Source organism: Numenius arquata, chromosome 3, assembly GCF_964106895.1.
Source record: "Numenius arquata chromosome 3, bNumArq3.hap1.1, whole genome shotgun sequence".
Taxonomy (NCBI): Eukaryota; Metazoa; Chordata; class Aves; order Charadriiformes; family Scolopacidae; genus Numenius; species Numenius arquata.
The window spans coordinates 53,708,455-53,729,552 of record NC_133578.1 but is presented as its reverse complement, the minus strand read 5'-3'; the positions used below and the strand labels follow the sequence as shown (position 1 = coordinate 53,729,552).

General features: G+C 41.7%; 2 protein-coding genes across 3 annotated transcripts in view; one reads left to right on the top strand and one right to left on the bottom strand.

The window, feature by feature from the left end:
• Window positions 1-4,466, bottom strand: part of PTDSS1 (phosphatidylserine synthase 1) — a 28,823-nt gene extending 24,357 nt beyond the window's left edge. Inside the window, exon 1 of the mRNA XM_074145335.1 lies at window positions 4,288-4,466. Within this exon, the coding sequence (XP_074001436.1) occupies window positions 4,288-4,466 (179 nt within the window). The remainder of the gene's footprint in view (window positions 1-4,287) is intronic.
• Window positions 4,467-4,671: 205 nt separating this feature from the next.
• On the top strand, window positions 4,672-20,776 carry MTERF3 (mitochondrial transcription termination factor 3). 2 transcript variants are annotated; one of them, XM_074145140.1, is made up of 8 exons: window positions 4,672-4,864; window positions 5,351-5,699; window positions 7,857-8,009; window positions 9,031-9,220; window positions 13,892-14,039; window positions 15,287-15,358; window positions 18,069-18,230; window positions 20,519-20,776. In XM_074145140.1, the coding sequence occupies exons 2-8, from the start codon at window positions 5,372-5,374 to the stop codon at window positions 20,711-20,713; spliced, it is 1,248 nt and encodes a 415-aa protein (XP_074001241.1). In that variant the 5' UTR covers window positions 4,672-4,864; window positions 5,351-5,371; the 3' UTR covers window positions 20,714-20,776. The 2 variants fall into 2 exon arrangements, with proteins under 2 accessions (XP_074001241.1, XP_074001242.1); XM_074145141.1 differs by having other exon boundaries at window positions 4,672-5,069.
• Window positions 20,777-21,098: the final 322 nt, after the last annotated feature.

The following is a 21,098-nucleotide window of genomic DNA, read 5'->3' as shown; positions in this document are numbered from 1 at the left end:
CTCAGGATACCAAAAAACTCCCAGCAAACTTTAAAGGAATAAACCTCTTCCTGGTAGAGCATCTGTCACATTTCTGGATGGTTCAGTAAAGAATATGTGACAACATAATGCACTCCACATTAGATATTTGCTGCAGTTATAAAATATTTCTCACTTTGCCAAATTATTTCCCTTTCCCTCAAAATTGAAACTTAACAGCTCCACAGCAGACTTTGATCATTGTGAGGCATTTAAGCATTGTGTTAGTTTAGCGGTATGGCAGGAAAAAGTACATTAAACATGAATGGTTTCTCTGCAGGCTTTAGGGGCACCTCACAGCATATTTTTTTTTAAACCAGCTCAGTACAGATTTACCAGTCACTTTCCAGCAGACCGGCTGCACAGGCTGACGCTTTACACCAGCTACAAACCCCAAGTTCCAGAGCTTAACTCTGGCTCCTTATCTGCCAATCTGAAGAGCCCCATGCCATCCAGCACACTTCCCTGCCGGAGCCTCGGGCTCCAACGGCTCAGGCAGCAAAGCCATATTTCTGTTTAAACATATGCATATAACACACATGCACATACTGTCATGGGTGCCACCAAGTGAGGGAATTTTTTTCTTTTTTTTCTTTTTTTTAAGAACGAACAGATTACTGGGGTCACATCACTGTACAATTTGGCATAGCCAAGAAAGAAGTGAAAGACGCTGTAATCACATCACTTAATCACCTTTGCATATCAGAATTCAGAGGACTACTCAGCTGCAGGAAAGCTGTCCAAGTCACGTTGGCACCACTTCCCCCAAAAAATCAACAAAGATGTATATGGTGTTAAACTGCATTTCACTCCAAGTGGGTGGTAGAGGCATTTCATTTTGGTTTGCAGATACCTTTCTAAAGGGATAGACATCCAATCTTCTTACCAGAGCAGGTAAAAACAGGTGAGAGCAAGAGACTCGTTACTGTGCACTACTTAGGGTAAGAATTAGTGTTTCCCTGGAAGAACGATTTTGGCAAACGTCAAAAGAAATAGGGAAGAAAAATAACCGTTGGGGGGAAAACACAATCACAAGCAGCTGCAATCAGGAAAATATGCTAAATCATCTCCTTATTTAGCTTTAGGAACTTTGATGATGACTTTGAAATACAAGCATCCGTGCAGCAAAAACAAGATTTCTAATGCTTGTGTGGGAGGACAGATGAAAATTCTCTCAATTTAAACGCACTTTACTAGCGCATTTTTCAATTCTGTGGCTTTTTGGAGAAGAAATAACAAAAAAAAAAAACCCCAAACCAAAGCACATAACACCTGCATAATCTTTTTCTCTCTCCTGCCCTTCTCCAGAGCACTACATTACACTGGCACATTACAAAAATGTAAACTAGTAAGTTATTACCTCATGAAGAAAAAAAATTATACTCAACTGAGGAAAAAATAGCTAGGATACTAAATTTAGAGTGCGTGGGAAAAAAGTATCTTCCATAAACTCCCCAAACCAAACCTAAATGCACAATAATCCAGTTTAATCAACTCCACTAATCAAGGGATGTGAAAGACAACAGCACTGCATCCTCATAGTTCTTACTCCTGATTCCATAAACCCCTGCAAATTCACAGCTACCAATCTGTCACCTTCCTCAGTCCTGTTGCTGCACTCCCCAAAATATCCCTTCCAGCACCCACCTGCTGGTTGCCCCTGGGCTCAGAGAAGGCCACATCCCTCTCTCCAGGGAGGAAGAAGACAGGGAAAGCTAGAGCCACTCCAAGCCTCTGCTCCAAGGAGCAGCCTGGAAGCAGAGGAGCCTGTGTCTGGCTCGTTCAGCAGGAAATAACCAAGGCAGCTGCAGCCATTGTCAGAAGCACTAGAAGGATGTGCTGTAAAAAACAGAATATCCTCTAGTCCCCACTTCAACATGGAGAAGTTAAACACACTCACATTTCTTTTTCTGGATTATTATTATTGCTACCTGAAGATTATTGCCATCTGCAGTTCATCTTCTCCTTCATCTGTCAGCTCAAAGACAGTATCAACTGCTCCCAGTGATCCCAAGGGAGACCCCACATTATGGCTTGGTACATCCAAGGGAAAAGCATTTTCTATGTTTGTCTGAAACCCCACATATTTCTGACATAAGAGAATTATAGAAGAGACAAGAAAGACTTTAAGGGAAGCAGAATTTCCTCTCCCTGTGCTGAAGTTCCTGAAAAAATAGATTTTACTTAACAACATCAGTATGAATGTACCATATAAAAATCCCCCGCTTAACAAAACAACCAGGAGAGCTACGGAACAATTGACAGCACAGGGGAAGCAAAGAATCACTTGTCACACCTTACTGGGAAGTCTACAGTGCCTTGTGCCCTAGAGGGGGAAATATGAATGCTGTCACTGGAGACTCAATGCAATAAACTGATGGCAATAAAAAGACACATAGCTCCCAACATGCTTAAAGCATCTCCTCCCTCCCAGCTTCTCAAAGAGTACATATGGTTTGGGTAGTGCCCCAAATAAGGCAACAGAGGCAGCACTCTGGTGCTGGAAACTCCTTCAATAGCTGGAAATAGCAGAAGGTGGGGATGAGGGAAGAAAAAAAAAAAAAAATAAGAGCAGCTTCCACAACCCGAGAAGAGGAGAAACAGAGAAGAGTTAAAGAGAAGTCAACAGGTATTTAAACACAGAAAGTGATGCAGAGCAGAGACAGACGGGGGGAAAAAGTCAGAGTTAGAAAGCTAGCAAGACAAATGGAAAGGAAAAAAATAGTAATTCTCTTAGAAAAATACAAATAAAGATCCCAGGAGGGAAGCAATATTCTTTGGGCCCAGAAGGCTCCACATTTCTGGAATTGCTGCTTGGCTCATCCTCCGCTTGAAAGAATTAACAGTAAAATTCCCTTCCTCCCCCAAAGGTGAGCAATCAACTCCGTTAATCCCTCAGAACAATGTCTGGATGAGAATCCCTTAGTAACTTACAAGTTTGACCTAAATTAGGCCTTCAGTGAGAAAAGTGGTCAGGCAGGGGGAAACAGGGCAAGAGGAGAACTTGTAGCAAACATCTCTAATTAAACACCAAAGCACAGAAACATGTCTCCAATTTAAAACTTAACAAGAAAACCCTGGGATATTCTACCTTAGCTTAGGTCCTATGACTTAAGTAGAACAAGGGATGCGTTCACCAAAAATATCTTCCTTGGGGCCACACACAAGTTGAAACAAGAAAAGGCACACCTTAGACCATTTGCAGCTACAAAATTTTATGTTTCCTTATGCTCCCTTCTCAGTTCAACCCAGGCTTGACCATTATTTTCATAGCTGATAAAAACTATACATTTGTATTCTTAGAATAAGACAGAGTAAGATACACAGAAATGTATATCTAGGGGGACAAATGATGATATTCTCCTGTCAAATGCAGATTTTCATCAACAAGGCCATTGAAATCTGCGATTGTGTACATACAACACCACAAAAGCGTAGATGACCCCAAAACACGATGCATAACTCAGCCAAAACCTGTTAGGAGCCACCATTTGCCCAGAGACTGGACGATTTAGCCTAAAGGAGGACTACGTTACCATCTCCACAGCCCCATTCAGTAAGAGGCAATAAAAAGTATGCACAACTTAGAAAAATACTGCAAGACACCCTTCAGACTGCACTGCTTTACCCTTTGGCTACAAATAAGGTTCCTGAAACTAACTGTGTCCATTCTTAGCTTTATTTCCATGAATGACTGCAGTGGCGAACTCCAGAGCGCTGTTCCTGCATTGGGGAAAGGATGCAGCTAAGCAGACCACTACTGGGGCCTAAGCCAACCTGTGACTGGCCACAACGCGTGTTGTACGAAAATAATGACACAAAGCAGCCACTCCTGTCCCCTGCACGCTTGGTAAGTTATCTATTTGAGCGATGTCATTGCTGGGCTTCTTCATAGTCTAATAAAAGCCATTTTTGGCAACTACCTGAAATACACATTCTGGTAAAGACTTTAACAAGACAGCCTTAAAATAATCAACAAGTTCCCAGCAAGCGTAGCAGAGGAGAAGAACCGCTCTCCGAAGGGAGGGCCTCCCGAGCAGGGTGCTCGCTCTCCAGCCAGCTGCCGAGGCAGCTCCCCCGCCCGCAGAGCCCACGGCAAGTCACGGCCCAACAACAAGGCTCCTGTTCACCCACCGCTAGCAGGACCCCACCGCCCGCCGGAGCCGCGCTGCCCGTCCTCGCCCCCAGGGGACCGACCCCGGCCCCCACTCCCGGGGAACCCCCTAAGCCCCGGAGGCGGAGCGGGGGATCCCTGCGGCGGCCGCGCACCTGGTGAAGGCGAAGGCCATGAGGCTGAGGATGGTGAAGCTGAGGAGGGTGATGGTGTGCGGCCGGTAGAAGAACTCCAGCGTGATGTCCTCCACCTGCTGCTCGTTGATCATGCGGAAATGCAGGCGGTAGTTCACGTCGTCCTTGCTCAGGGTCCGGCTCCCCACGCACGACGCCATCTCGCCGCCTTTTCCCCCCCTCACCTCAGCGCAGCGCTGGTTCTCCCGGGGCGGCGCGGCCCGAACCGGCCCGGCCCGGCCGCCCGCGCCGCCTCCCGTTGAGGCGACGCCGTTGAGCGGAGAAGCGCCGCGCCCGCCTCGCCGAGGGGCGGAGCTTGCCCCGCGCCCACGCGGTGAGGGAGGGAGAGAGGAAGGAAGGACGGACGGACGGACCGAAGCGCAGCGAGGAGGGGAGGCGGAGCCGCGCCGCCCACTCCAAGAGAACGGTGGGAAGGATCCTTTTCTGCCTGTCTCCCCCCTCTGCCCCCCCCCCCCCCCGCACCCGAATAGTCTCGCCCGAATTGAGGGGCGGCTACACACGTGGGCTGGGCCGCGCGTGAGAGCGGCGCGAGGGGCAGGTGAGGCCTCAGCGGGTCCTAATGGCCGCCGGGGCAGCGCGGCGGGGCCGGGGGGGGGACTACGCCGCCGTCCCTCGGCCTCCCGTGGACCGGGCTGGCTGGGTGCGGAGTGGCGTGCCTTCCCCAGGTTATACGGAGAGGCTGCCGGCCTGAGGAGGCCTGCGAGGGGCGGCGAGCGCAGCGCGGCGTTTCCCAGACCTGTGAGGTGAGGGCTCGGGGCGGAGGACCCCGTCCCCTGGGGAGGGTTTAAGTCCCGGCTGGGCTCCCCCCCCAGCTCCCAAGGGAACGGCTGTTGTACACCGTTCAGAGCCGGCCCCGCTGCTCAGTTCTGCCTCCGTTTGTCACGCGTTTAAAGCCTCAAAGCAGCTATTTAGTGCTTTGCAGCGAGTAATTGCTGCTTGAACGCTCAGGGATTTAACGCTTCCGGCCCTGCGGGCGGGGTGAGGCGGTGCCTGTGGTGTTCCTCAGCCCTCTTTCTCCCAGCAGGATGCTGTGCTGAGGCGGAGGATGGCTTTGTGGGCTCGGCAGGCTTCCCGCTGGTGGTGTCTGCTGAAAGCAGCCCGAGCTGCTGAATTTCCTGGGAGGCTGAGGGGCAGCAGCACGGCACAGGCATGTCGTGGGTTCGCCCCTCGGGCTCTGCTGCCCTTTCCAAACGACGTTCTTCCGTGGACACTGCAGGCATGCAGGCATGTATCTGTAGGAAGCTGTTCTCCACCTGACAGTGCCAAGGATGGGTCCTTTCCTTCTCCCGAAAGTAACTTGCCCACAGCAGTAAAACAGGAACAAGCAAAAGCAGAAACATTACCTGATCTGAATGAAAAAACACTGTATGAAGGTAAGAGGCCTTAGGGATGTCGTTTCTCCCAAATCCTCAGATCATGTTTTCAGTATTATTCCTGGTTCTCCTTTTTGGCCTGTTTGTCTAAAAAAATTACCTGAAATTCCTGACTCTCACTTGGTTTTAGCCCCATGGTTAATGCAGAATTCCTGTGGTCACTCCAGCGTATACATAATACCATTGAGGCGAGATAAAGTTATAATGTTTTGTGTAGAAGTGTCAGCCTGGACAGCTATTTGAAGATGTTTTCTTTTTGCGACTCTACCTGCAGCAGCTGAGCGTTTGCCTTTCCCTCATAGTTGTGCCGATACAAAATAAAGGGGTTGGTTTGTTATTTTTGTGGTTTTTTTGAGCAGGAATGGGGGAGGGCACCCCCGAAGCAGCTCGCACAACACAGCCTTTTGAATGATCAGGGATGAACAACAGGAGGCAGCAGAGTGTGAAGCCTGCTTAAGCACTTCCCTAATGAGAAATGCTGGTCAAACTTCCTTCTAAGGAAGGGAGATAGATACAATGTTGCCTTGGTGTTGTTACCCGGAGGAAATTGCCTCATTTTTCTCTACTTTTGTATCTAAGTGAGGATAAAAAAAATACCACCCTCTGAAAATAATTCTAGTATACAGAGGAAACTTGCTCTGGATTACTAAGCAGTCTTGTATGTTCAGATTCAGCTTTGAGCCCAGCCAACTTGGATCCTACAGAGCTTATTTTTGGGGTGGCTCAGAGCTGCAACTGAGATCTGTGTGTTTGTGCAGCTGGTTCTGGAAACAGTGCTGCACCAGAACTGACAGGTCAGCCAGCTCCTATGTGTCTGCACCTGCAGAGCAGTTTATCTAAGTGCCAGATTTTATCTGCCAGCAGACTTACTGTTGTGTGTGTCGAGTGTTTTGCCCAGTTGGCAGTGCATATAATGGAATAAATGTAATTGCTAACTTTTTTTTTTTTTTTTGTAACTATTATATCCTTCTGACAGGAGGTTTAAAGAACTTGGAGTGGCATAAATAAGGGCATCTATGCTTCTGGAATGGACCTTGGTGTAAATTGGTTTGGTCCTCAACAAGTTGAGAGGAAATACTTGATATTCATATAGATTCCTAGTGAGTTATTACTGTTTAAGGTGTAAATGTTGCTAAAAACATTTTACTGTGCTTTTGTTTCCTGAGGCTTTGAAAAAGAGAAGTGGCAAGACCTCCAACAGCTATTGAGCTAGCCTATGCAGCTCTTTCTGGAACATTAGGATCATCCTACTTATTTTGGAATCTGTCTTGGTAGTTCTGGTGTGGCTGTGTTTTCTTGACATGTTACCCCAGTCTCTAGGAAGTCGTCGTGTTAAGGTACAAGACACAGAAAATCCCCATGGTGAAGAGTTTATAATTAGGGCTGTTGATCAGTAATCAGTTTGATAATCGAGGTGAATGCTAGGAGTCAGCCTGCAAAGCAGTAATCTTGATGTAACTGCTGTGAGCTCCTGTCAGTGGAAAAATAGATCAGTTTAGAGAAATATTTTTTTAAAAAGACACTGAGCTCTGTGATGGGGAGCACTTACGGGGAAACAAGGATAATGGTGTTCACTTGGAAACTTTAATGAGTAGGATATGGAGCTTGATTTCTTTAGTTGTTAGAGGTGGTGGCAGTCAGCAGCCATTCTGCAATGGGTAGGATGATAGCTTGTTTGGAGTTGGCTGTGAAATATCTTGAAAGTTAAAACAACTGCAGTTCAGGCATCAGATTCAGAGGAGGCACAAAGTAGCGGGCTTGTCAGGTTATGAATAATAATCTTTGTAGTAGCCTTTGATCTGGATGTGATCAGGCAAGAATGCATTTGTGAAGGCATGAAAGAAGATTATTTTTCAAGAAGGTGATGTGATCTGTTGTCCGCAGTGATCAAGGCAGCAGTCTGAAGGCAGGCTTGCTGAGTACTACGCTCACATTTGGCCACATGAGCAAGAGTTGATGGGCAGCGACAAGGAGATGGAACAAAGACAAAAACTGGGAGCAGAGTCGATGTTTTCAAATAATAATAAATAGGCTGTTCATCTCATGCACAGTCTTCTTGAGTTTTGAGATGAATTTTTAAAAGATCTGTATATCATTTGGTGGGAGCAGCTTTGTCTTTCAGAAAATGCATTTGGGTCTTCTATATTTGTTTCTTAGACTGGGATGACGTCCCACCTTCATCTGCTTTGGAGGAGATTTCTGAGGAAGAAGCTGTGCAGATCATTGCAGAACCGCTTCTTCCTCTTCAGTCTTCCACGCTCCGAGATTATGTTGATCACTCGGAAACTCTGGCAAAACTTGTCCATCTAGGTATGTGTGATTTTGTTTACGTGGTCTGCCTGTGTCTGGAGCTTTGGAGATTCTATAATTTGTGTTTTGATCTTACGCATCACCTTGTAAACTTCAAAACAGGAACTGTGACCAATGGCTAAGAGCAGGGTAAATCCAGGGTAAATGGAAAAGGAGAGGTGACTGCATGACTCACTAGCAATGCTGTACTAGTTGAAGACAAGGCTGGCTAGCTTTAGTCCCTTAGTGCTGTGGATGCTAGAAGAAAGCATCTCCCACAGCTTCCAGAGGTGGGGAGCGCTTTGTGTAACTTGATTGGTCTCTCTTTTGGGATGGTTAAGGATGGTTTAATTTGCTGAAAAAAAAAAAAAAAATTGCAGCGCTCTGTCCTTGGAAGGAGAGCAGTTGCTGTGCAGAACCTTAGAGGCAGGGCACAGTAAACTGGAGAGGCAAGGAGGAAGGGATGGAAGAGAACCTTAGTCCTCGTCAAAAAACACTTGGACTGTGCAAGAATATCTGAGTTCAAGGCTGCTGGCCGCCGCCTCCTTTCCCAAAAGTGCAAGGAACAACAGAAGGAGATTGGAGAAATAAATATTTGAGAGGGGAAGATCTGGCCCCGTGCAGTAACTAATTACTATGTGTCAGCCAGTATCCAAAGGCACTTCACTGCAAAATTGTCTCCCTCCCTGGTATAATGGAATTGGGAATTCCTTGCACATGTACTTCTGTGCAAAAAGAGTAGGTCTGTGCACGTGACATGTACTAGTGTACTTGATTCCTCACTTGATTCATTTGTGGGATTCGCTGCAAATGTCTTCCTTCAAAAAATAAACTTAGCAAAAGCGTCTAAAATGACTGCTTATTTTATCTGGAATCTTTCCACAATATACAAGGTGTCGTGACTTGCTGTCTTGAGCAATTGAAGTATGCTAAATCAGTGCAAAAAAGGAGTAGTCAAAAATTTCAACATGCCTTCCTGAAACATCTATAGGAAGTTGGGTCTATGTTTAATTAAAACAATATCTAATTTTGTTTGTTGTAGGAGTTGATTTATCCCAAGTGGAGAAACGTCAAAAGGCAGGTCAACTCTTACTGACCTTGGACTTTGAAAAAGATATAAGAAAAATACTTCTGTTTCTTAAGGATGTGGGTGTAGAAGACAATCAGCTGGGACCATTCCTGACCAAAAATCCATACATCCTTGGTGAAGATCTGGAAGCTTTAGAAACCAGGTAAGCCTTTCCAGTAGCAGCAGGGTGTTAAGCCCCTTGGCTTGAAGATCTAGTTTCCCAATTGGCTTAACCTTGTCTGAACCTGTGTGGTTGCTGTTTCCTTTCTCACTGGATCCCTGACCCCATGTTCCTTTGCTTTTCCATCAGTCAGTGTTAACATGTGGTGGTCATATCGTAAGTCGAGTCAACACCCTGATCCACCTGAAAACTGACAGTTAACAAATTTTACTGCTCATACCCGTCTCTGCCACAGAGGAGTGAGCTTGCCGTCCTAGGCCATTTGCTTTATCTGTGTCAGCTTAGATTCCAAAACATTGGTCCCTGAGGCTTTACCTAAATTTGTAGAACATAAACCTCTTCAGGCATGTTTTGAAATGGCTCTTCCACAGGATATGTCTACCCATACCTTGTCAATTCTGCGGTAAAAGAAGCGGACCAGATCTCTTCTGTGTTTACTTCTAATAGCAGCAGAAGGTTTTGGTGACCTTTTTTTTTTTTTTTTCCTGTTGTCCAGCTGAAACTGAGCACAAGACTACAATGAACTAATTTTTGCATGTGTTCACAATTGTATGGCCCTAGACTGTTTCCTCAGTGTCACCCAGCTTGTCTGTGTGTAAGGGTAAATACCAGTCTCTTTAGAAGATTTCATATCTTAGGCCAAAGCATATTTAGTTAGCTGCCTTGTGGAGTTGTTGGGGTTTTTTTGCAGCGTATTTGTGTATGTGCCAAAAATACCAAAGGCAGAATTATTTTTCTTTTCTTTTTTCTTTTTTTAGAAAAATCATTGTGTTTTATGGGTCCTTCTTCTGAGACTATAGGGGAAACAAGCTGTTTTCTCCATTTACTATCAAACTTTTGTTTTCTGTATCACCCTCTCCTACTCCTCTCTGCTCTTTTCAATGTCTTAAATCTAGATGCTCTGTACTGCAGACTGTACTTCATGGGGTCTAGCTTATTACAGAACACTAACGTTGGAAAATGATGCATTCTGAATGTAAGGGCTACTTGAATTAAAGTAAGCATTGAAGAAATAACATAACTATATACACATACTCCTCTTTCTCCAGCAGCATGACTTGGAAAGTGATGGGATTTTTGTTGGAAGTTGACTGAAATCTGCTGATTTCAATAATCTCAGTGTTGTCGGAATCAAACTGTGTAATTGTAACTCTTGTTCTCTGTCAAAACAAGAATATTGAGGAGCTGCAGCAATCTACCCAGCATGGCCTAAGATGTTACTGATAGCAGCTGTCCATTCTCCCTGTGTTGGAAATCTACCTTCATTGTAGTGTTTTGGCACACGTGTGTGCATCTTGGCCCCATGAGTGCAGATTTTGACTGTTCCTTCAGTGGGCTTAAGCTAGGCTGGACTGCATCTTTCTGTGACTGAGGTACTTGCGCAGATGCTGGTCAAGCTGAGGTCTGATGGTTGTAACTGTTAATATCTATTCACAGAAGCCTGTCCTTGTATTGTTAACTCTGGAGGACTAGTTCTAGAGATTTAAAGATGAGGTTTGTATTTGTGGCAGAAAGCTTTTCACTTCTAAAGGAAAAGCTTCCTAAAGTTAAATAACTGGAATTAAAATTCAAGATCTTTGAGATAATGTATTGTAATAATATAAATAATCTATTTTTTAAAAAAGTTATTCTTAATTCGTCATTAATCTGAAATAACTGAATATTGGTTTTGAGCCCATATTTTCATGAATCTGCAGCTACTTTTTGCAAAGGTGCTTTCGCCTAGGGATGATGTGGCGGCTTGTAACTGCATTCTACTGTTCTTCCTTTTTTATTTATGGATACAAACAGCTTCTCTATATTTCTTTGCTTTAGTACTTTCTTCCAGATTTTTGCAGGTGGGATCCCGTTAAGATATGAGAGACTTAAGGTACCAGCACCAGACTAAGGGGTTATACTTTTTTTTTTCTCCCCAACTTACCTATGTTTTGCAGTCATAGAGATCCTACCTTTCTTTACTTAGCTGTATTTGTTTGGTGTGTACCTATAAGAAGTTTGATTCTAAAATGAAATTACTTTTTTCTTCTAATTCATACTTCCATTAAGTGTGTTGATTACAGAAAAAAATCCAGGAAAATGGAATTTTATTCTTAAAATTACTCCAGATAGGTTTGCATTAATTCAATATTTCTTTTACAGAACAACTTGCATGTGCACGCACTTTGTAATGAACTTAAAACATCTTGGTCTTTAAAAATTCCAGAAAAGAAGGTCTTTCTGCTTGGCTGTTGCATGTAGTAGCTGTCCAAGACAGAAATCTGAAAATATGGCTTTTTGGAAATGGGCATATGAGTAGACTCATATCTAACATAGACCTGACTTCTTTCTCCTCTGTTCTTCCATCCTCCTGTTCAGTAAGTGGCCTTTCAGAGACAATATCCAAAAAGAACCTGTGTCATTTTTTAACAGTAATTTTGAGTCTAGATGTCGGAGTTGCTTACACTGTTTTGAAGAGAGTATTTTTTTTGCTATGATAAACATTCTAACTCTCCTGTGAAGTCCGATTTGCTTTTCAGTGACTGTCCTGTGGCACTGCCTGGTTACTGAAGTCGGGGCTGAACAGAACAATCCAATTTCTTCTTCATTTTCTGCAGCTTGATTTTTTTCAGTCAGTTTATCTCTGTTTGGCATTGCTGAATGCTTTCCTGCAAGCTTTAAAGTAAGTGTGCCGTGGAGGCTGTATGGCAGGCTGTGAAGTGAATGTGTCTCGGATAGCTGTCTTTTGAAAGCTGAGTATCACCTTTGCATAAACACTTCGGTGCAGATGGACATGGTATTGGTTACATCACTCTGGAATGTTTTATTGCTATGGATTCCACGTTGCCAGGAAACAAAACACAAATTTCAATAGATTTGGCATTTGACTTCAGATAAACACTGTAAAAGTCAAAACATTCCATAATTCATAACAATTCTGACAGTTGCAAATCAGTGTCTGCGCTGCAGCTGCACCAGATGCTTTGTTTTATGGTATTGTTAATGATGACTTAAAACTGTTAACATGCTACATAGAACTGCTGACCCCTGTAGTAGAACGAGGGCTAACCCTGGTGCCAACACTCACAAAGTTATCTCAAATCTTAGTCAGGTTATAAAATTGTGCTTCTTTAATATACAAGTTTCTAGAGTCAGGTTATTACAATTTTGCCATCCCTCTTTTAAGCTTCTTGCCTTTCCAGGATGTGAAGAAATGCTTCAGGTGGGAATCTTAATGACTTGTTAACAAAAAACAAGTGAAGGGGAGTCAGGACAACCAAAAGGTTTTATTTTTATTCCACTCACTTACCTATATTTCTAGGATGCTTGGCAGCTGTGCCCTTGAACAAAATGAATGGTGTAGCCGAGCTGCAGCATTCAAAGTATAATAGGATAACTTTTGAAGGGCCAATTGTTTATTGTTGCATTCTGCATTTCTCCCCCTCCTAACCTCACCTTGTATCTGAGGCTCCATCAGCATTATCTGGAGCTGAACCTGCTACTTTCTGTGTTTGGGTACCTGCTTAGTTAAGAATTGGTCCTCTAGAGCTTTTTCTTAGATATTCTGTCTAGAGGTTTTTGGCTTGTGGCGAATTCATTTTGGAGGGTTTGTGGATAGAGAGGAAGGTTGTAGCGATTGGAAGGTGTTTTGGTTTTTTTTTTTCTCTCCACAAGACATGATTTAACACATAGCCCGTCTTGTGCTCAATATCTGCTTCTGCAGAATATTCTGTGGTCTACTTAGTATCTTAATTACTGCCAGATAAAATCAGTTCTGGTATGCTTTAAGTTCATCTGACAGCAAATACTTCTGTATATACTCATCTATAACCAAAGGAAGCTTCTTCAAATTGTAGTTTAGGTTTTTTTGTGAATTGTGGCACGTGGGTTAATCATGTCTCTCTTTGTTTTGTGTGCTGTTATTTCCCCCCATTACTTTTTCTGGGAGCAAGTGGTACTTGAAACAGGATTTCACTTTCACTGAATTCAACAAAGTTTGGGAAAAGTTTTGAGTTGGAAAGAAAGCAAGCAAGCTCTGTTAAACATAAAAACTTTAGTCAGCTCCTCTTTTCTGACAACCAGATGTCTTGTAACTAAATCCTTGGACCAGTGACTGAAAGCAGGGACCTATTGTAACAAAAGTAACTTCAGCTGATTTAGAAATGTCTTTTTGGACAATGTCTCTACAGATAGCATTGTTGTATGGTATTTCTACTCCAGTGCTATTGGCAAAACAGGGATGTATGAGGTATAGTACTCTGTTCTTTCAGCAGTAGAAATGGAATTCATTAAAATAGCAAAAGGCTGTATATATCTTCTTGTCCATACCCTATGATGATCTATTAATGTGTTTGCAATCTAGGAGACAGGCTGGTAGTTAAACGTAGGTTAACGTAGTTATCTGCTCAAGTACAGCTGGAAGGAATTAAAATCTGTCTTCAGTATTGACATTCTGCTCTGAGGTTTATTTTACTTCTAATTAATTGGAAGGGATGGTATTTTGCTTTTATGATAACTGCAGATTTCCCCCTAATTATTTTTGGCAGGGTTGCATGTTAATGCTAGAACATCTGTCCGTTTATAAGATATCACTGAGGAATTTAAGCAAGCACTGAATAAATGGAGGCAATAAAATTTTCATCACTGGATTTTATTTTGGTTTTGTTCTCTTTCTAGAGTGGCTTACCTAAAATCAAAAAAATTTGGTAAGGCAGAAATTGCTCAGATGGTCTCAAGAGCTCCGTATTTGCTGTTGTTTTCAGTGGAAAGACTGGATAACAGACTGGGTTTCTTCAAAAATGAACTTGGTCTCAGTGTAAAAAAGGTAAAGACTATACACTGCAGTCTTTAGGGGCTTTGCTAGTGACAACTGTAAGGCCTTGGAACATGAATGCTTCAAGTGTTTGGAGGTTATCCACAAATATTAATGACATTACCAACAGTAACACAGAGGGTTACTGGATGACATAGTTTTAACTGCCTATTAGAAGTAACATGGACATCTAACATTCAAAGAGCCTGAAGTGGAGTTCTTGAAAATGATCTACTGCAGGTTATTGTCAAACAAGCATGTGTGTGTCCAGTTTTATTATCTGAGGTGGGTCAAAGAACTGAATCCATTGATAAAACAGCAAGCAGCTTTTTGACTTCTAGAAAGTTAATTGGCTCTCTTCATTTCTTCAAGATACTGTAACGTACTTAGACTATTTTTCACTAATGAGTTAATCTGTGAATATGATATCAAACTAAATACCAGATCATACTCTCACCTCAACAAGGGTAACCCCTGGGTTCACTGGTAAGCGCTTGCACATTACATGCTTAGCAGGTATTTAACACCATGCTTCAGGATCTTCAGAGGAGGTAGTAGCTGGACTTCCCTGGAATCAGGGGACAGTGTTAGTTGTTTTCTGCAGTAGCTGGCGATTGCAATAAATGTCAAGTTCTAAGTGGAATCTGGTGTTCTTCTATTGGCTTCTATTTGCTGAACAGTCATAGCTGTCACAGTGCCTGTTCTTGGCCTTGCCACGCTTGAGGTAAAATCTCTCTGAAAAAGGGTTTAGTCACTGCCTTGTACTCAGGGCGGATTACAAGTAATCACATGGCTTAGGGCATGTGGAGTAGTTTCTTGTATTGACGTAATACTATGGTCTACCCAGATCCTGAGGTAGACAAATTCCGCTGCAGCTGAAAAATCCTTTTATAGCTTCTATCAGGTAGCGTTTTGTTTACTTTTTTTAAAAAGGTGGGAAGAAACAACTTGAGCACTGAGAGAGATTGAGTACTTAAGCATGCTTTCTACTTTTGGGGTATGCTTTTACTCCCTCTTCCTGTCTGTTTTACAATAGCTATGTTATTTTTTATTTTCCAAACAATCAAATTTGAGTAAGTTTTTGCATCTTAATATACTGCTGCCTTGGGGTAGAGATAGAACAAAACTCAAGTGAAAGTGCATCCCTCTTCCAACTGGGGAAAAAAAAAAAGTTTATATGAGATCTCTATCTTTCTTCCATAGATGGATTCACAAACAAGCTCTCAGTAATAATCTTTGTGTGTTTTCCCTAATTGTAGACAAAGGATCTGGTAATTCGTCTTCCAAGGCTACTGACTGGCAAATTAGAGCCTGTAAAAGAAAATCTTCAGGTAAGCTTATTAGTAGATATTAAAAGTGTGTTGTGTATCCACATAGTTTAAGAGTTGTCAGAAGATAAAACTCCTGGAGGAGAATCCTGCACAGAAAGAATTTAATTAAATCATTTTAGTGGAGATATAAAATACCTGAGGATTTTGTTAAACAATTTCTTTTCCTCTGTAGCTTGCAAGCTTACAGCATACGTGGAGCAGTATGCTATTCTGTCTTCTACTCTGATGTAGGTTAGAAACTTCATCTGGGTCCCTTCCTGCCAAAAGTTGCTATCTGGTGACACAAATTGTTACCCATTTCTTTACAATGAGTGAAAAATAGGGCCTGCTCCCTCTTCTTTTTTTTTTTTTTTTTTCTCCCCTTAATTATTATGTTTTTTTGCTAACTTGGATTGTCCATGAGGATTTAGGAGCAAGAAATGTGCAGTTGATTATTCTCTTCTTGGCAGGTAGCTAGTCTGCCAAAATGTGCATTTGACACCTATTGTCTGATAGCAGATGGTCGTTATTAACAACTGTTGGGTAAATAACTTCAAACCCACAGGGACTCCTTTCCCTTTTGAAAATGTAACTATGTATTGGTTTAATTATTGTGCTGTAAAGCCATCGAGGCCAAACAGCATGATGTAGTGTAACAATTTGAGAGAGCCCATTATCCTATAATGCGTAACTATGAATTAAAATATATAATTTTCAGACAGACTCACTGTTCTGAAACTATTAAACACTGGGAATCTTGCAATCTGAAATGTGTGTGTGGTAAGGGAGGAGACTGGAAAGTAGCAGACTGTTCCAATTAATAGTGCTTTCTTTTTAATGAACATTGTTTCCACAGGCTAGGGATTCAGTATATTATAATGAATGTGTTTTTAAGATCCTCAGTTTTATGTGACTATCTTGTCTATCTACCAAAAAGTGTATAGTGTAGGATCCTTATTTTTAAGGATGTTCTAGAGAGAGAGGAAGGATTTTTAGGTCTTCACTATTAGAATCTACTGATACTTAAAAGCTCCAGCTTTTCAGGAGTTTGGATGTCCCAGATTCAGAATGTAGGTTCAGACCTGTATGTCCTAAGCTGGTGGTGGGCAGGCAGTGCTCAGAAAGTGAAGTCATATACCAGCAGTTCAGAAGTGATCTGACGGTATCCCTCGTTCTGAGTGTGCTGTTGTTGAGAAACAACTGCTGCAGCTGATACTGGTTGTCAAAAGTGTGCAAAAAGGTACCAGTCTTTGGACTAAATGAGCTCCAATAAGGATGTTAGTATATGTGGTCTAGAGATCTACTGAATATTAAGTATACGTGCTGTCAAACTGAGTACAGTCAAAGCAACTTAAACTTGAGCTCACCATTCCTGTCAAGACAGAGCTGTTCCATTTCACACTGTAGAAAAGAAAAGCTCAAGATTCTTGCCACAATTCCCTCTACAGCGGGGCCAGCTACACATCTCCACTAATTTAACATCAGGTCTTGCTCTGGGATGTGTGTCTTAATGCAGTAAGTTACCCCTGCCAACTCAGATCTGTGGAAGACACCACTGAAGTGCAAACACATATCTTCATATGTGAATGCTGTCTTAGTTGATTAGTATTCCTTGTGATATGCAAATATTTATAAAGCAGATAAGGAATAACCAGGAATTGAAAGACCTGATTATAGTGATCTCTAGGAACAATTCCCTCTAAGGATCTGGAAGTCCTAAGGTAGATGCAAAACCCAGATTCTAAGCCCTTCCCTTTGTATTTGCCAGGCAGTTTTGGAAAAGAGTTGCAGTCTTGGCACATCAAACTGGAAAAATAAAAAGCACCACCTTTTTGCCAACTGAAGAAGTACCTGAGTTGGATTTGAAAGTCTGCTTATGTAGGCTGGCAAGCGTGCCCACTTCATGAGTGAAAACAAGCTGCTTGTAAATGTCACTGGAGGACAGAAGAAATGGCTGAGTTACCAGACACTCTTGTATGCTGAATTCCTTTCTCAACAACTCAATGAACTGCTTGCCATTCTGCACTTTGGGAGGAGTGCTCATGATTCTATTGAAAAAATGTGCTTTGTTTTCCTTTTGGGAAACCATAATTGAAGTCAAGGCAGTCTCTGAAAAAGATGTGTTACTTTAGACATTAACCAACTGTAAAATAAATTGAATCCACCACATATTCTACACATCTCTTTCAGGTTCAACAGACTTCAGTTGAAGACTAGAGGACTGAAATTATACTCCCTAATAGAAAATATAACTTGGATACATTAGCAAAAGAAAATACTACATTAAGAAAAGTAGTCACTAGTTATTTGATTGCTGTGTTTTACAGAGCTCAACAGCTCCACAACTAGAAAGTCAGTTTCTTTTGACAGCTTGGTATTGAAACTGATAAAAGACTCTTAAGGGAGAATTTTTATGCTCGTAACTGCTGCGTGTACTGAGGAACAGCTTTTTTGTTCATATCTCAGCCAAGCTGAAAAACACATAGCATTCACAGAAGTCATCTTTACTTCAGGGATACTGTATTATCAAATTACATTTTAATCCAGCATGACAAATAATTTGCACTCTGTTTTGAGAAGAACCAGAGTGGCAGATATTATTGTGGGTTGCATTCTTGTTGCTGTGTGACAAAGGGTAGAAGAGTTTCACATTAGTTTACTTCGGTGGCGCATCAAAATAAGCTAAGTTTGCTGTAGCTGACTTTTGAAGCTAAAATGTGCTCTTTTTCAGGTTTGTCAGATTGAACTTGGTTTTCAACGCAATGAAATTCAACAGATTGTGTTTAAAACCCCCAAGATTTTAACTGCAAGTAAAAAGAGACTCAAACAGACCTTTGACTACTTACACAACATAATGGGCATTCCTCACCACATGCTCACTCGCTTTCCTCAGGTGAGCTGTTTACCTGGAAATAAATTGTAGGTGCTCTTTGCACAGCGGCTTCACTAGTTTGATGCTGAAGGAGAAGCCTCACTGTATGTGGGACGTGTGAATTCTTTAACTTGTCTGTAGCTTTTACTCTAATTGGAATAACTTTTATTAGCAATTCAGTAACCATGGAGGATTCCAGTGTGGAAGTGTCCTTCTTGTCCCCTTGGCACATGTGATGCCACCACCACCCCCAGTCTTGTCGATTTTCAAGTTTTCAACAGAAGTAATCATGCTCATCTCTTCTGGATTCACGCAAGAGAGATTACTGCTTGCTTAGGGATTCCTTGTCCTGAAATCTTATCTAGCTAAGAGACACAAGGGAAGACAGGGCATGCAAAAGATATGTTCATTAGATTACATATATATATAAGCATTTATTTTGGATTTGTCTAGTTAAATAATTTTTATAGATTCTAGGATCTGAAAATACAATTTAAAGGTAAGAGAAGTTGTGTCCATTAGGCAATCAGATTCTCATTGATCTTCCTATTGCTGCAGCAATAGCTAAAAAATCACAGGAGTGAAAATAGATTAGTTTCTTGATGACTATCTTGGGTTTTTTTCTATCTCCTCGTTACTGTTATTTCCACATAAATTAGAAGCTGAAAGTATTAGTCACTTCATCCAATGCTGACATGCAGTCACACTAGCTTCTTACAAAGAAAAAAAGAAAGCACAAATTATAAGTTCTGAACTGCAATAATTTTCTTCCTAAAGCAAGTTTAGTAGGGAATCTAACTGTCTAATCTAGCTGGCTAAAAAGCCAAAATTATATGGGGAAATAAAACTGCTCCCCAGGTTTTTGATTACTTGCCTTGCTATTTAATATATCTTTACTTAACAAGGAGGCTTACTATAACTCCAATCTATGTGTCACTTATGCCCTCCTTGACCACAAGTCTTGCTCACTTCCTTCTCAGTTGCCTTATTGTTGGCTTTGTGGTGGTTCACCTCATTATTTCTCTTCCGTTTGTTTGGAAGGATAAGTGCAGAGTTTTCTCTATTCCTTGTTCTTGGCACAGTCACTTGTCTCTCTTCCCTGTTCTTCCCTTCCATCCTCAAAAACTGTGAGTTCCAGGATATGGCTAGTGCAACCAAGTCCATATGCAGTCTGGCCATTAACTTGTGCATTCACAAATGTATACTTGTCTCCATCTGTTCATGCTTCTATCCTGAGTGACAGCAATGCTGAAAATAAAAGGCATACAAGACTTTTTTTTTTTTTTGTCAAATCCTCTCTGATGTTACAGCTGCTGTGGTAACCATCCTTCCTGCTAGCCCCATAAACTCTGGTTAAGGTTTTTTCCCCTGTCTTCTGACACTCTCTTAAAATTCAAGGAAGGCAGAGGAGGGAAAGTGGGTTTGCTTTCTGCCTCGTTCAAATTAGTTTGCATCCTCATGAAATCTTTCATTAGTGTAGTCTCTCCTTTTTAGTAAAAACTCTGCTTGCTTTCATTGCTGTAGCATTCAAGTTTTCACTGTTATCTTCTCTAAAGCAACATCTCTCCAGTTTTACTGCTCAGAAATGCAGTTAGATCTCTGCTTTTGAGACTTCTTAATTGTCCGTCTCTTGTCTCCCCCACTCATCTCTCTTTTTAGATGTTCCACTGATTCTTTCATACTTCCCTTACTATTGTTCTTGCCTTTGACTGTTGACTTTTTGTGACAAATACCCTCAAACGTAGGTGTTGCTGTGCAGCAGAAGACTGGTTGTTTTGAACCACTGCACTGTGTCTTTTGGCCTGTTATGACAGGAGGTGCAGCCACTCACCTCTTCCGTGTCCACTGTGCAGTTCACTCGTTTGTATTACACCATGTGGTCACCTGTTCATTTCTTCCTTATAACAGTGCTCATCTGAATCTGGCTGTATAAATAAATGCTTCTGATAGTATAGGGGAAATGCCTAGGTATTCCTGCTCCCTGATTCTGAATGTCTCCTCTCCACTTTCGTAGCTGTGATGACATAAATGTAATATAATTACGATATATAAACAAAAAAACCTAACATGCTCTAGAGTTGTATCACTCCCTGATTTCCCTTGTGTGTGTACCTCAGCATATTGTATTGAAGCATTTATTTAGAATTAAGATAATTTATATATAATGTAACCTGCCTGGTGTTTGACATAAATGAGAAGATGCAAAATATTTGTTTTCTTCCTAGATCTTCAGTTTGTCTTAAAAATGCTCTTATTTTAGATTCATCAGGGTCTGAAATTTAGACAACGTTTCTTTCTTTCTTTCTTAGGTTTTCAACTCAAAGCTATTACGAATCAAAGAGAGACATATGTTTCTTACATTCTTGGGAAGAGCCCAGTATGACCCAGCACAACCCAGCTACATCTCTCTGGACCAGCTAGTATCCTTGCCCGATGAGGTGTTTTGTACAGAGATTGCCAAAGCTTCTATACAGGACTTTGAAAAATTCTTAAAAACACTATAATTATTAACACATGTAAAAAGGAATAGAATGAAGTTATGAAATAAACAGATTTTATAAAACTGCTCCCTTTTATGGTCTCTTAATTGCTTCTTAATTACTGATTTAAGAAGTTGTTTCTTATGAAACGTAGGATTTAAAGGCTGACAGTGATACTTTTTATGGCAATTTAAAAATATATTTCAGAAGGACTGAGTGAATATATGTTGATTGCTACTGATGAAATCCTTGTAATAAACTGCTACCTTAATTTGTAGCAAATGATGCAGCACACTTAACAGAGAAGTAAATTAAAGCTGATTCTTCTTTTTTTTTTTTCTTTCAATAATTTCAGAGTTTTGGGAGATGGAAAAACTGGCTAGTGATTTATTCCCTGTTTTCACATCCT

Bases quoted from the DNA above. Each gene is read 5' to 3' on its own strand.
- MTERF3 (XM_074145140.1), top strand. From the start codon at position 5,372: ATGGCTTTGTGGGCTCGGCAGGCTTCCCGCTGGTGGTGTCTGCTGAAA. The intron at 14,040-15,286 runs GTAAAGACTATA...CCCTAATTGTAG, and splicing joins TTGGTCTCAGTGTAAAAAAG to ACAAAGGATCTGGTAATTCG. The intron at 18,231-20,518 runs GTGAGCTGTTTA...TTTCTTTCTTAG, and splicing joins TGCTCACTCGCTTTCCTCAG to GTTTTCAACTCAAAGCTATT.